Here is a 15,745-nt window from a genome sequence, read left to right on the forward strand (position 1 = left end):
ACACCAACTGCAGTAACCAGAGGAAATAGAAACTGTAAACAAGGTGCAAGCACTCAATCCATCCAGAAAAAAAAAGAAATTGAATGGGATCACTCCAAAAGCTATCTTCATTCTTAGCTGAAAGTTGATAGCAGGTCCCTCTTGCAAGCCACCCAGCAGTAGTCAGTAATAAAAGTTAGTATTTAACAGCTGTTTTAAGTTCAGATATACCCCATTCAAGCAAGCATATAGTCAGTTGGTGAAATCTGCCCTTGTGGTACCTTTTGTCACCACTGACAAGCTCAAGGCACCTTGCACCCTACCACACTGCAGCAATGTTTGATGCTCCATTTGATGCTCCAAGACAGATGCCCAGATAAGGAATTTCCACTGGCCTCAGTAAAATCTGCATTAGCATATGACTGCAGCACAGTGGCAAAGTAAATCTAGTCTTTGCTATGCAATTGGCTTAGTGACTTAGTTCTTGAAGTGTAGTTATGCTTTGTCTACATCAGAGACCAACTCAGGGATGTATTTTTTCAATATTTTACTGCAAACCAATGGGTTTGGTCACAAAAAAATATGATACATATAACCATGTTAATTATATTACATAACAATGATGGTATACATTACAAGTTAAGTCTTTAAGTTTAAATATACATCTAGAGTTACAACTGAATGTACAGATATTTTTTACAATACATACAACCAGGAATGAAAAACCCCCAAAACCATAAATAATGCCCATTTTACAGATGACATCTTTTAAACAAGAAAAAAAAAAGAAAGAGAAACCAACAGCTTCGACTGACTGCAGCTGGGGCATTTTGGTCCATAAAAACCCTTTCTAAAAATAGAAATCTGTTCATAGCAGCAATGCTTTCTTCAAGCATTTGGATACAAGTAATTGAGAGCCCATTTCAATAATTTCAGTTGACTGTATAGATTTACAAAAAAAAATTTCAAAATTACACTTAATTTATCTTCCAAATATGGAAGAAACAAACAGTGCCCCACATTGTGGTATCCTGCAAGTGTCACATTGATGCATTACACTAAGTCCATCTGTAATACGCAGACCACACGCATACCATTTGTTCACATAGTAAACCCACATAAATGAACTGAGAAACACACTCTGCAACAGGGAAAGCTTTGGAGCTAACAAGATCTCATCAGAAAAAGGCACATTTCATAAAATCCTTATCACATTCAGAAAGATCTTCAGGCAAGGCTTTTCAGAGCTCGATTTCAAAACTGCTCATTCTTACTCTACAATCTGCCATAGCAGTCTATCGCAGCAGTCACTTTTGTTTTTCTTTCCCAAGGAGACAGCACCACTTTGGGGGAAGAAAAAAAAAAATGGAAATGAAAAGCCTGCAAAGCTCATTCAGAGAGTGATGTGCTCTTCAAAAAAGCTTCCAGCAAACAGTGTAGTTGAAATTAAGGCTGCAAAGCTGCCATGGTGGAAATGTGCAAATTCTGTTTCAAGGTGACCGGTCAACTGGCAATTCCACCAGAAGGCCAAACAAAAATAAAAATAATAGTTATTATTATTATAAAGAAAGAAAGAAAGAAAAATGTTCACAAGAAAGAGTCCACAGGTGGGGCATATGAGAAGCCTAAAAAAGCCTCAGCAGCTTCTTTGACGCTGGCGGTGATGAGGATGCTGTCTGGAGACTGGCCAATAGAGCTGGGGACTGGCTCATCTGTAAATTCAGGATCAAAGTGCCGCAGGTCATTGGGGCCACTCTGGTGAAGGAGACAAAAGGAAAAACACACTATTTAGACCAGACCTTCCTATTTTCTGGAGAAAAATAAATGCTCGAACAGTAAAAGAGAACCACCTTCACAACCAGATGCCTGCACTTAGTTACTAGCTGACAAGCCAAATTTTGCTCTATGCATGGGAATCTACCAACTTTCTGCACCTTACCTTCCCCTTTGGTAACATGGGGATTAGTTTAAAATAGCCACACAAATTAAGTACTTATTTGTCAGAGAGCCGCTCCCCCCCCCCCCCCCCCCCAAAAAAAAAAAAAAAAAAAAGGCATCTAAATTTAGAAAATCCATCAGCAAAAAGTTAGCTACTGCTTGTTTTTAATCTTGTCTGGATGGCCATGAGGAAAGCTGTGCTGCCCAACCACATCTCCATGTGGCCAGTTTCCTCTAGCTTCTGGGCACCCCACGAAGATGTGGGAAGACACTTCCTTACACATTCTATAATTAGAAGTGATACGTACCACATTTGGGTTAAAAGGGGGGGTAATCTTCTTATTAATGAGATCATCCCAGTTAATTGGGGAGAAGAAGATATGATTCTTAATCTCCGTCTGTTAGGGAGAGAAAAAAAATAGATTAATTCAGACCCCAGCTAATGTAAGTAATATGACCTAGTCATCTTCCTGTAGCGCACACAGGAAGAACTGCTCGTTTGGCACTTACAAAGTCTTCCTTGGCACCAAGCCTCTTTGTCCTGTCTTTCTGCAGAAGGCCTTCCAAGAGATGTCTGGCAGAGTTGGTAATATTTGGCTTCAGTTGCAATGGTTTGTTCAAGATGTTATCATACATTTCTGCCGTGTTCCTGCTGTAGAAAGGCGGCTGTGGGAACAGCAATAGAGAGATCAAGGTTACGGGGCTGACTCATGAGTATGAGCCTTCTGAGAGCGCAACAGTGAGCTTGTTTGATCTGTCAGTGAGGATGCACTGCTTACCAGTCCATAAAGCATCTCGTACAAGACTGCTCCAAGGCACCACCAGTCCACAGTCCTGTCGTAGGGCTGCTTGTGAAGAACTTCAGGAGCAAGATACTGTGGAAGAGAAGGAAAAAGAAGCACATTAGTAAAAGGGACCTGTTTAGTTAGTACAGTCCCCCCCCATTTCTGACTGAAAACAGCTCACTGAATCCCAACAGTATCTAAGCTACCAGGAAGATGCAAGTACTTTTAAAAACAGCAGCGGGCTTGATAGCCACTCTCCCCTCATCAACAAGCTCTCACAGGTCCTCACAGTCTGATATCACCTTACCCATCCTAACCCCCACGTGCCTCACCCACAAGAAAAGCACATGGGAATGATGAGCTGTGACCGCAGGTTGCGGACTGGACGTACCTCAGGTGTGCCACAGAAGGTGGAGGTTGTGCCATTGTGCTCTATGTTTTCCTTGCAGAGTCCAAAGTCAGTCAAGACAATGTGCCCCTGCGAATCAAGCAGAATATTCTCCGGCTTCAAGTCACTGTAGGAAAAGATGAAAAAAAAAGACGTTCATTAGAAGAGTTGGAGTCAGAAGATTGTTTACTCATTAAGTCATAAAAAATGATAATCTCTAGGCTAATATCGATGTAAACTTTTTAATGCTTATTAAACAAAGGGCATGGTTTGTTTTAGTCCAACAACATTGCTTACCGATAGACAATGTTCAAGGAGTGCAGGTAGCCCAGCGCACTGGCAATTTCAGCAGCATAAAATCGGGCCCTTGGCTCCAGGAAGCAACGCTCCCTCTGGAGATGGTAGAACAACTGCAGGAGACAGAAAGAACAAAGTTCTGTAAAGCGGCGCCAGAGCCTGTTAACAATGAGCTTAATTAGACTCAACATATATAGCCAGGGAGAACAATGGCAGGAAATGGCCTAACGATCCTTTGGTAGTCCAAAACTTGGCAGGCCGGAAACATTAATTCTAGTAACTTTTCCCCATGTTTTTTTCCCCTTGGAGCAATTTTTATTTAAAAGGAAGGGTGAAAAAAAAAAAATCTACTGCACACATGATAGGAAATACTACCTGATTTTCTTACTGCTTACCTCTCCACCATTGATGTAGTCCAGGACAAAATACAGTTTGTCTGCAGTTTGGAAGGAGAAGTGAAGTCCGACCAGGAAGGGGTGTTTCACATTTTTCAGCAGGACATTGCGCTCTGACATGATGTGCTTTTCCTGAACACACGGAAATCAATGTTTAGCAACAGTATTTGCTGAGCAACAGCAGTAAAAATCAATCTGACAAATATCACAACAAAAACACTAAGAAGCAGCTCACCTCCTTCTTCTTCAGGATTGCTTTTTTCTGTAGGACTTTAACAGCATAAAACTGCTCTTCTGCCTTATGCCGTGCAAGAAGAACCTGAAAGAAGACAGATTCCCAGAAGTGAGAAATGCTAAACTACAAAACAGAGTAAACACAACAGAAAACAATCCCTTCTGTTAACGGCTGAACACTGCTCCACTCCTCTGGCTCATAATGCAAGCTCTGTGCTGGCAGTACCTAAAGCTGTCAGCACTCCCACAGATAAATCTAGTTTTTACTGTTAGTGGCCTCCCCTTCCAGAAGGGAAACACATACCCTCCCGAGCTGAAGAACCCCCACCCCTGCCTACTCTCTCCCTTGCTCTACTGTGATTCACAGAAATGCAGCACCCTGCTTCCCTTCCCTGCAGCCCAGAAGAGCCAGGCGCTGGGCAGCAGCACTGCCCATATCTGCTCTAAATGACTGCCATTCACCAAAGGCAGCACAAACACAGCCCATATGCATCACCACATACACGAGCTGAAGAGCAATTCAACTACAGTAAAAAGAAGTTATGCTTACCTTTCCAAAGCTTCCTTTTCCAATAACTTTTAAGAAATGAAAGTCTGATGGCTTGGCATGTGGGTTGGATGATGGGCCAAGATTTATCTGCTGTGATGGACTGGGCTAGAAAAACAAACACACAGAAAACAGTTTTCATAAAACAGTGAGACTTTTTTTTAATATAGATAAAGTAACTTTGAAAATGAGAACAAACACTCTGCTTATCACTAAAATTTTAAACTAGACATCTACCAGATGACTTACACTCTTTGGTACTACTCAAGAGAAGTATAACAGCAATAGCCAATCTAAGAATTCTGAGGTCTTAGTCACATTGCATAATGAAGCTACAACTAATAAAGGTTAATTTAAGAATTTTCTTCTCCACATTGAAAATAAGTTCCAGGCTAACTTGATCACCTTTTCCCCCACCTACATCGCTGCACTATAAACTGAAGTAACACTCGTGATGCTAATTTTGCTACGCTTCTATTATCAGATCATTTGATGTTCTAAAAATGCTTCATGGAGCGTAAAATCTGCTTACCGGAGGAGAAGGATTAGCATTCATAAGTTCAGGCTCTTGAGGCTGGGAGATTTTCAAGATAGATTGAACTTCAGGGCTGTAATGATGAGAATATGTGTTAGTCATTACCAAAAACATCAGGTGGATTTTTCCACCAGAGGGCAAGCAAGGACTGCGCTGGGGAAAGAAGAGTTTGGGCTTGGTCTATTACAGAAAGCAACAATCTGTTTGGCTTAAGGAGTAAAACTAATTTACAGAATGTAAATTCTGCCATAAAAAGAAATGCATTTATGCCGTATGTACGGATCACAACAGAAATTCCATCCAACCAATTTCACCCAAACCCTGCTCAGGAAGATTTGCCATAAGGTGACTAATACCTCGAAGAGCAATTAACTCTTCTGTAACAGTCATGTCAGAAGCACTACAGTAAACAATTTTTTTTAACCAACTGTGGGATTTGTTAGAATCATAGAATATCCCGAATTGGAAGGGACCCATAAGGATCACAGAATCCAACTCCTGGCTCCACACAAGACCACCCAAAAATCAGATCGTATGGCTGAGAGTGTTGTCCAAAAGCTTCTTGAACTCTGCAAGCTCACTAACATGACCACTGCCCTGGGGAGCCTGCTCCACTGCCCAACTCCCTCTAAGGAAGAACCTTTTCCTGAAACCCAACCTGACCCTCCCTTGTCACTGAAACCCGTCTGAAATTGCTAATACTTACTGCTTGCATGCATAGGAGTTGGTGGCTATCTTCTGAATGAAATCATTAAGCCCCATTCTTCTCTGTTTCATGAAAGCTATAAAACAACCAAAAAAAAAGACAGGGAGTGTTAAAAAACAAAGAGCATTTAGCCATCTGCTTGCCCTGCCGGAAAAAAAAAAAAAAAAAAAAAAATGCAGCCCGCGAGCATCCTTCCTCCCGCTCACCGATGAGAATGGCCACCATTCCCCTCATCTTCGAATAAGTCAAAGCGGGACCCGAAGCTTCGGCCGCCTTCACTGTCATTGCGCTGGGAAGGGGCTGCGGAGCCACCGAGAGCTCTGCTGCCAGCACCGCACTGCCCGGGAGCAGTACCCGACGGCGCTTAAGTGGCGGCGGAGCGGGGCGGGATCGGGGCGGGGCGGCTTCGCTCGTCCCCCCCACCTCCTACCCCCCACCCCGCACCCTCGCAACGTCCTCAGAGGCTGCCGGCCTCCGATAACGCCGCGGCGGGGGGGAGGGATCGAGTCGCTCCGTGCTCGCAGCCCTCTCTGGCCGGGTGCAGGAGCCCTAAAGAGGCGCTTCGGAAAGTCGCCGGCCCCGGGGAGCTGCGATAAAGGCGGCGTTTGACGTTTCCTTGAAGGAGCCACAGTGACTCAGGAGAAGGAGATTTCCTGCCCCGGCTTTTCAATAAAACAAACAAATGGCCCTACGCCCGGTTGCTCGGTCGGGACATTACTGAAAGGGAAAAGGGAATAAAATAAAATTAAAAAAAAAAAAAAAGCACACGTTTCTTCTTTGTGCCAGAAAGGGAAATGTAGGGGAAAAAAAAAAATCCCAGTTCCCTGAACTTGGGAGGAGGAGAGGGCAGAGTTTTGCTGCTGGAAAAAGCCGGGGAGATGACGAAGAACCGCACGACCCAAAAATTAACAGAAATGGAGGACCGTCCCTCCACTCAGTTTGTTTCCCTGTGCACCCGCTTCATCCGCTGCCCAGCGGGCGCTCCGAGCCTGGTCGGGCATCTCCCCCCGGCTCCCCCGTGGGTACTCTCCGCCCGGCGGGCACTACGCACGCACTCATTTCATATCAGATCTCCTGGGCTGCCGCCAGCGGCTCCAGCTGCGCCGTGCCCCCATCACCCCCCCCCCTCCCCCCCCCCCCGGGGCTCCTTTCGCCCCCCCCGTCCAGAAACCCCAGGCGGCCGCTGGGCGGCATCCCTCGGCTGCTTCCTCGGGGCCGGGAACGGGGAGCAAGCCCGGCACAGCACGGCCCGCGGCGGAGAGGACCGACCCTTCGGGACGGTCACGGCTCTCGCAAACAGTTTTACAACGACAGAGGAAGGAGCGAACAGAGCCGGGAGGGCGGCAGCCGCGCTCCAGGGGACGGAGGCGAGCCGGCGCCAGGGCAGGAAGGGGCGACAAGGAGCAGCACGGAAGGCTGAGTGCAGCCGGCGGGGCTCTGTCTTCTCCTACTTGTTGCCGTCCTCCCTCTGTTGCTAAAACTGTCGCTTTCAGTAGTAGAAAACAAATAAACAAAAAGACAGAAAAAAAAAAAAAAAAAAAAAAAAAAAAAAAAAAAAAAAAAAAAGCCGGGTGGACAGCAGCAGGAGCGCTCCCCTCCGGGGCTGCGACAAGACCAATGCTCTACACTACCACCGTTCGGGCGGCCGCCGTTCCGCAGCCCCCCGGGTACTGTCCCCCTCTCCTCCGCACAACCGGCACCCCCTCCCTTTAACCCCCCTCCCGCTGCCGCCTCTTCGCGTCCTGCTTGTGCCACTGCTCCTGACCCCTTCCCGTGCTCCAGCCCTGCGCACGACACTGGGTTTTATTTCTCCGTCGAGAGCGCTTTGCAAAAAGCCCCCACAGAGCGCAGCGGAGCCCACCTTTCAGTGAAGATTTCTCCTCTTTGCCCCTCATCGCCGCGGGGATGCGGGCTCTGCGCGGAGCAGTGCGCTGCAGCTGCGTGCGGGCTGCCGTAATCCCGACTGCGCGCCCTTCCTGGCCGGCTCCGGGACTGGAGGGAGGCGGCGAGCAGGGGGAGGCCGGCACCGTTCCTGCTGTCCCGCTTATGAGCGCAGCGCCGAGGGCGATTTACATGAGGCAGCGTTATAAAGTTCACGGGCCGCCCCGCACTCTCTGCCCCATTGCAACATCGCCGTCAAAATTACTGTCATCAGCGGGAGCCCGAGACGCGCGCACAAACCCCGGCAGCGCGGGGGGGCGGCCCTGCCCTCCCGGACCCACGGAAGCGGGCGCTGCCCTCTCGACCCCCCCTTCGAAAAAAAAAAAAAAAAAAAGAAAAGAAAAAAAAAAAAGATGGCAGGGAGCCAACGCAGGCGCTGCTCCTGCGGGGGGGGGCAGCGGCCGGATAGCGCCGAGGCGGGCCGGGCCCCGCTCCCAGCTGGCACCCAGCGCCTTCCGCCGGCAGCGCCCCGGCGGCGCCCCCCTCCCGCCCGGTCCGGCGCCGCGCACCCCGGCCGCGCCCCGCTGCGGAAAGCCGCTGTCCGCCCGCCCGTGCCGGCGCCCACCTGCGCGGCCCCGTGGGATGGGTCCGGGTACCACTCCTCGCCCCCTCCCCTCCGGAGGGAAGCGGCCCGTGCATCACCGAGTGGGTGTGTTTAATGCGATTCCTTCGCATGGAACGCGTTGCTGTTATTTCTCTGGAGCCGTCAACTGCGTTCTTAGAAGCTCGAGTGCCCCGAGGATACGTTCTACAGCTTTTCTCTACAGCGATGTCAGCAAAACATCTTCCATTGAAATGGAAGATAGAGCATAGAGGAGCGAGAAGTAGCCAAGAGGTATCCCATTACTCAAGAGCTGAGTCTCATGGAAAAGCATCAGGAGTTCTGGGAGCATCAATAAACTGCAATGGTCTGCACCAATGACTTATGCAGGCGGTGGGTCAGGAGTGTGCTGATAAGTACACGCAAGGGAAGAATCCAACAGTTACAATGATGTTTCACACTGTGTTTTTCTCTGGGACTGAAATTTTTGTCTATCTTCCTGAACTTCTAAATTAATACTTTTCTTTCTTTTTTTTTCTTTTCTTTCTTTAAAATAATAATAATAATAATAATAATAATAATAATAATAATAATAAAAAGGTTAAGTAATGAAGTATTAGAACATTCAAAATGAAAAAGGAAATGGCGTATGAAAAGTTGCAGAACTACAGAGCTGCACAAGAATGGCTGCACAAATTTAACAGAAAAAAAACCTATTTGAGTGCTGTAAGCTGCCAGGGCAGCATGTCTGACCCACTGTATTCCTGAACCACAAACTCCTGGGAGTCAGGGATGCTTCAGGGGCACATCACAGAGCAGTTGTCCAATCATAGAATCATTAAGATTGGAAAAGATCCCCAAGATCATCTAGTCCAACCATCAGCCCATCATCACCATGCCCACTAACCATGTCCCTAAAAGCCACATCCACATGTTTCTCGAGCGCTTCAGGGATGATGAGTCCACCACCTCCTTGGGCATCCTGTTTCATTGCCTCACCATTCCTTCAGATAAGATTTTTTTTTCCTAGTATCCAACCTGAATCTCCCCTGGTGCAACGTGGGGCCATTAGCTCTTGTACTATCACTGTTAGCTGGGAGAAGCGGTCCAACCTTGCCACAATCTCCTTTCAGGCAGTTATAGAGAGAGTTATAGAGAGCAATAAGACCTCCTCTGAGCCTCTTTTTCTCCAGTCTAAACAATCCCAGTTCCCTCAGCTCAATTCCCCGTAAGGCTTGTACTCCAGACCCCTCACCAGCTTTGCCGTCCTTCTCTGGACATGCTCCAGAGCCCTTGGAAGTGCTGGTGTTTGCTGGTGCAGGTAACCCCATACATTGACTTTCATGGACTCAGTTCCACACCTTCATTATGATTCTCCCATTCCCCTTCTGAGAGACACTGTTCTTGGTCTGTGCTCACAATTTAACCCACTTACACAACCTGGAAACTGCTGCTTGCTGGCAAGAAGGCAGGTAACTGATTCAATTTTGTAACCTAGTACAAAGCATGACTGCTGAGTAACTCTGCTGCATGTAAGAGTATCAGCGGCTAAGCAGACTCTCGTCACCCCTCACGCCATGCCAGCATCCAAGTCAGAGCCCAGCTGTGGGGCTGGCAGAAATGCAGGAAGGCACAGCCCTACTGCAGCAATGGGTTTCCCAGACATCAAGGCAGAGCTAGCGCAGTGTGTCCTTGCCCATATGTGGCATCTATGGGTAACCCTAGGTCCTGTTACACAGAGGCTGAGACTTGCTCAAGGTAAAACTCATGGGGAATGTGGTTCAGTTTATCTTAAAGGACAAACAACACAACACTGGTGGGATTCTGTGTTGGAAACACCTTCAGCAGATGCTGCCTGTGGAAACGTGTCTCCCTTGACAAGTCTTGCTGGAGGAATCTCATCTGCAGTGAATGGATGCTTGTCCTGCTCAACTGTACTCGTGAGCACAGAAACTTTTCCCTCTCGTCCTTCAGGAAGGTCAGATGCTCCCATAGCCCACTCAGTAATTGGATTCTGTGAACTCTCTTCCTCTGATTATGTCCCGGTGCTCATTGTGTGCTGTGGAATGATTTACGCCTGTCCTTCATGCCTCCATCCTTCAGGAATTAGATTCTCAGATAGCTTCTGAACTTCAATTTGGCAATGAGTTCAGTGCTAAGGGAATGAATTCCTGCATCTTATCTTGCTGGATCTCAACTTTAGGATGTGGCAGGTTGAGCTGTTCCTAGAATTTCTTGGCTGACTGAGCGGAAGCTTCACAAAATTCTGCAAATATTTTCAGTGACAATTAAGTTCAGGTTAATTAAACAAAGATGGGATTCAGGCCTTGGACTGCAGGAATGACGCTATCCCGGATGCAAAAGGAGGCTGTGCTCCTGACAGCATCTGAGCTCAGAACCAAATTCTCCCAAAAATAGCTTTTGCTTTCCTCCTGTAAATCCCCAACAAACGAGTCCATGACCCTATAACTAATGTTCATGCAGAACAGCCAAAGCATTCAGTCAAGATTTTCAGGCTGTCCCCACAAATGGTGTCTATGAGTAGCAACAAATAGATAAGAATTGAATAACAGCCTTAACAATAACCCAAATAGAGATTTTAAATCAGAAGGTTCTGAGTGCTGTCAACAGGTCTGCTGGCATTATTCTGAAAGGAGAGTTATTGACTGAAGCTCCTATTGATCTGGAAATATCTAGCTGATTTCAATGTCATGTTTTGCCAAACCCAAATTGGGAACATCTTTTATTTCCCTTTTCTGATGCCTGTAGAGCAGGTTTACTGCATTGTCAATAAGAGGCTTTAGTGTCAAGGGATTATGCTCACAGGATCACAGAGTGGAGCAGAGCTGTACTGAGAAAAAAGTAATTCCCGTCCTTGCAGAAAGCAGTGGAAAATTACAGCATCCTCTAGATGCACTGACCTCTAGCTAAAATAGCTGATAAATGATGCCCCTTGCTTCCATTTTAACTTCAGCACAGTGATTTCGATCTAACATAGATGTCCCTACCACTTTATGAGCCAATGTTGCCACTATTTGTTTGCCTTCCTTAGAATGTGCCCCCCTCACAGCCCAGATTAGTGTAAGTCCTTGCATTGTTGTGCAGCCTCTCTGGCTTACAGTCATTAAAACAGGTTAGGTGACAGAAACTTGAATTCATTATTGTTATTATGAACTTAAAATAATGTGCTGTGATGGTCTCATCAGAAATGAGCAAGGCCAGTATGGCAATTGAGGTGAAAATATAGGATGGGAAGGTGATAAAAAAGGGCTTGTGAGGAAGATTAAGATTCTTAATGCTGCTGCTCTCCTTTGGTCACAAGGCAGGCTGATGTGAGCAGCTGGTACATGCTCCAGAACGAAGAGTATAAGCATGCGTTGTCTGCTTAATCTGAGAGATTTTCCCTTGAAAACTTCAGCTATTGAAAGATGATAGCAAAGATGGATTTAGGCATTTTCTTCTGAGAGCGCAAGTTGAACAAGTTTCCCTATGCCTCTCACTTAAATACTTGTGCTAAAATACAAATGATATCCAGGCTAACTGAATGATCATCTGACTTTCCCCTATCTCTTCATCTCATGTTCCACAAGGTGTTTTCTACCATGATATCTCAGTCCCTTTTATGTGTATACAACACCCATCATCACCATTGTCGTTCATTATCTTAAAAGAAAGATCTCTTCAAGCCTGTAAGCCCTCCAGCAGCGTTGGAGTTAAGGTACCATAAATAGTGAGCAAATCAGACAAAGGGAGGAATTTTTGCTAGAGAGAGGTTCATTTAGCTGATAACTTGAAGCAGCAACGTGGATTCTCAGGGGTGAGCAGGACATGAAAACTGAGGCATGCTAAAGTCAGGCTTACACTTTCAGGTCTTAATCTTTTCTCTTTGGTGATACCACTGTGTCTCTTGCCATCATGTCAACTGCTTTCTTATTCCTTACTGTTTCTGTGAGATTTTATTTTGGAAGGCATGAGGGGCTTCCTGGGCAGAAGAATGTTCAACATGTATGTTAAACAGGCCTTTATTTGGGGGGATTTATCTCCAGTGATCTATAGTTTCAGGACATAGTTATTACCTGGTTACTTGTTTTTGTTGCTTTTAGTGGGGTTATAACAGTATTCCTGAGGGTAGAATAGTTAGTTTAAACTAGAGTATTAGAGAAGAAGTGTTAATTTTGCCCTAGGCAAGTGGTCCAAAGTAGAGTCAAAATATCTACTCATATATTAATTCACTGTACCTTCCTTAAGTTTTGGCACTTTAAGCAGGCATATAGTCACCAAAGGTACCCTCCTTGGTCAGAAGAGAAAATAAGCTCCCCAGAGGTGACTTCGTGAATATATGGCCTGACTTAGGCAATGCCTAATATTTAGTTGAAATAATTTGGGCTTGAAACTGACAGGTAGGTAGAGGTACTTTTGAATCATAATCAATAACAATATTTTTGTTATTTCTGAAATTTCACATGTAAAAGGTGCACAATTACTTCAGAGGATCATGTGTTCAACATACCAGGGGAGAGCTGAGACTCTGGCCATTTTTTCCCTATTTCTTACATATTCATATAAAAAGTGAAAGCTTAGGGCAAGTACTATACATTATAAATTCCTGACAGTCTAGCTATGAACCTGGAAGAAGCCTTGTAACATAAGTATAGCTCTCCACAGTGCTCCTCAAGGATCAATTGTACATCTTGGTTTCAAGTTAGTATCCCTGTATGTTCTCTATTGTGCTGGGTAGACAAGACATACCAGCTCTCTCAAACGTAATTGACATATCTTGCCTTATGCCATTCTTGATAACATGTCAGTGAGATTTGAAAGCATTAGTTCTATTTTATATCAGCAGGAATTAAATCACAGGGAAGACAAGGTGCCTCATCCCAGGGAAGTCTGTGGCAGAACCAAAAATTAAATGCAAAGTTAACTTTATCCCACTGTAATAAACAGATTAAGATTGGGTTTGATGACTTCCAGAGGTCCCTTCAAACGTAAATCATTATGTAATTTTATGATTGCTGTGCAGCAATATCTATTCCATATCTGCCAACCTCATTTGCGCAATTACACATATTGTAAATAGACAGTTTAGGATGGTATCACCATCAGCCAGAGCAGGCACTGTGAGTACCTGCTGCACCTTTCTGGATCCTGCCTAGGTATCTATCTAGCATTACTGTAGCCCTGGATCCCATCCCAGCAAGAAAACTGACAACAAAGAAATATGTGGGACTTAGAAACACTGTCACTTAAAAACTTTTCTTGTTATTAGATAGTCACTTGAATCCAGATTTGTGGTGAAGAGAAGCCTCCATAATTATACATACATTCAACTGGCAAATGGCAACATCACCTGTCACTGTTGAACATGGGGAAACACCCCTTTTGCAGCACAGGATCAACACAAAAAATATTATCATAAGACAGAAAAGTCCCACAGCCTTTGTCACAGGCAGATGCAGAAAGAACAAGCCACAAACTTCTGCATCATGACCTTCTTTCACTTCCAGATGCTATTTTCAAACCGCTCAGTCATTCACTGCACTGTGTATCTCTTTGTAGTACTCCAATTAGTCCAAATCTTTTTAACGTCTTAAGCCCTAAAGTAAGTAAGTAGGAAGCTTTGATATTGGTTTCACTTACTTTGATAGAAGCTGCTTTTATTTTTATTTTTTTAAAGTGGTGTACATGACTCCACAAAGAAGACCTTCACTTGAGTCATCTGAGCTTGAATGTTTTGGCCATAAGTTTACTACCCTTGAGGACCAAAAGGATCTACTAGGACATCTGGCCTGACTATCTGCATAATGCTGGCTTGTGTTTGCTACAATGTAACTCAGGTCCAGGCTTCTTGCTTCTTCCCCTTAATGCAAGCTTATCTATCTCAAAATTTTCTTCCAGTTCCAGGAAAATAATCAGGAGATTTTGACAAGCATAGACACTTACCCAAGCATGCATAATCATGCAATGAACACCAAGTTGAGAGTACATGACCCTTTCAGCTTCCACCAAGGTCTTCCTCATCCCAGCACACCTGCAGCTTCTCATCAGCACTCAGGTGCTGGGCGGATCAGCTGGCAGGTCTCCACATGCAACCTCCCACTCAGGTGCCTGAGTCAGCCAGGCACATCTGGGCACAGCCACTTCAGCTGGCACAGCTGGAGCTGGAGGCAGGCCTGCATCCCATCCTGCTCAGCCAGTGCGTGACCTGAGCAGGGAGCATAAAATCTACTGATCTTAAGCACATTGGCTGCTATGTCATTTTAGCTTCATTAAAAAAGGATGCAGATTTGGAAGGGTGCTGCTCCAAGTGGTTACTGATACTTCTGCAGCAGTTCCCATAAGAACCTTATAGCACTTTGATATTTTTGGAAAATATTTGCATTTAGGAACAAGGAAGAGCATGTCTGGAAGACAGAATTACTGCCAAATGCTGTGTGGTTGGTACATAATTCTCAGTGTGACACTGAGATCTATGCCTGCAGTGAGGTGCACGCAGCCTTTCTCTCCTCTACCTAGCTGAATAATCACATGCTGATCTTTCATACAAGACAGGTTTAATAAAGGGAAGGGAAGGGAAGGGAAGGGAAGGGAAGGGAAGGGAAGGGAAGGGAAGGGAAGGGAAGGGAAGGGAAGGGAAGGGAAGGGAAGGAAAAAGGAAAGGAGAAAGTGAAGGAAAAAGGGAAGGGAAGGGAAGGGAAGGGAAGGGAAGGGAAGGGAAGGGAAGGAAAAAGATAATCAACTGTAATCTTGTATTTTTAACAGAACGTCAGAAAAATTAACCCCCGGAACTCAGGAAAATTCCAAACATGTCTCAGTCTACTCCAATAGAAAATATTACCAAGCAGTTCAGAAGTACAGATGAAGTGTCACGTGAGGAAACAGAAAAAAAAAAAAAAAAAAAAAAAAAAAAAGGCTAAGCAAATTACTGTGCAGAGAGACGGGGATTGAAAGCAAGATTTTTAGCCTTCGGTATTGTACCACTTATACTGGCAAGTTCACAACTGAGGGTGAATACACAGTTTAAATACAGAAAGGCTATGCCCAGTGTAGCTACAAGTGGCAGCTTCACTTACTTCCAAAGTATAATGCTGAAGAGTTTTCTACAATTACATGAAATTGTGCTGCTAGTGCTGATATTAACGATTTTTACTTTGCAATGATATTCACTTATGTGTGTTATGTGTGTTTTTATCTAAAGATCTTAAAGCCCTCACACAGTCAAATACTAACAGTGACGTTTCAAAGCATGAAGACATGGGGAAGTTGGATTACTTGGGTCACTGTCATATGATGAGCCCAAAATAGAATAAGTATCTTGTAGGGCATGTGACTTTTGGTCCTATGCTCCACACACAAAGCCCACCTCTTGCAAGATGCAGAATTAAACTGGCAGTAGTTTTGCTCATTTAGTGACTGACTCAGCTTGACTGACTCAAAACAGTCACTGAAGTTCCAATTA

The 15,745-nt window shown here is 45.2% G+C and overlaps 1 protein-coding gene across 2 annotated transcripts; it reads right to left on the reverse strand.

Annotated features, from left to right (window-relative positions):
- Positions 1 to 511: 511 nt before the first annotated feature.
- Positions 512 to 7,933, reverse strand: SGK1 (serum/glucocorticoid regulated kinase 1). 2 transcript variants are annotated; one of them, XM_052683534.1, is made up of 12 exons: positions 7,666 to 7,933; positions 5,805 to 5,880; positions 5,096 to 5,171; positions 4,567 to 4,671; positions 4,018 to 4,101; positions 3,783 to 3,914; positions 3,388 to 3,500; positions 3,094 to 3,217; positions 2,697 to 2,792; positions 2,428 to 2,583; positions 2,226 to 2,315; positions 512 to 1,734 (listed from the first exon to the last, which is right to left on the reverse strand). In XM_052683534.1, the coding sequence occupies exons 1-12, from the start codon at positions 7,697 to 7,699 to the stop codon at positions 1,567 to 1,569; spliced, it is 1,254 nt and encodes a 417-aa protein (XP_052539494.1). In that variant the 5' UTR covers positions 7,700 to 7,933; the 3' UTR covers positions 512 to 1,566. The 2 variants fall into 2 exon arrangements, with proteins under 2 accessions (XP_052539494.1, XP_052539485.1); XM_052683525.1 differs by lacking the exon at positions 7,666 to 7,933 and adding an exon at positions 6,011 to 6,153.
- Positions 7,934 to 15,745: the final 7,812 nt, after the last annotated feature.

This window comes from Tympanuchus pallidicinctus, unplaced genomic scaffold, assembly GCF_026119805.1.
Source record: "Tympanuchus pallidicinctus isolate F22 unplaced genomic scaffold, pur_lepc_1.0 scaffold1, whole genome shotgun sequence".
NCBI classification, from domain to species: Eukaryota; Metazoa; Chordata; class Aves; order Galliformes; family Phasianidae; genus Tympanuchus; species Tympanuchus pallidicinctus.

What these genes read in the sequence shown, in the direction of transcription:
- SGK1 (XM_052683525.1), bottom strand. Translation starts at nt 6,089, where the DNA reads ATGACAGTGAAGGCGGCCGAAGCTTCGGGTCCCGCTTTGACTTATTCG. An exon ending in AATGGTGGCCATTCTCATCG is followed by an intron (nt 5,881 to 6,010) that starts GTGAGCGGGAGG and finishes GTTGTTTTATAG; the next exon opens with CTTTCATGAAACAGAGAAGA. An exon ending in CAATCCTGAAGAAGAAGGAG is followed by an intron (nt 3,915 to 4,017) that starts GTGAGCTGCTTC and finishes CCGTGTGTTCAG; the next exon opens with GAAAAGCACATCATGTCAGA.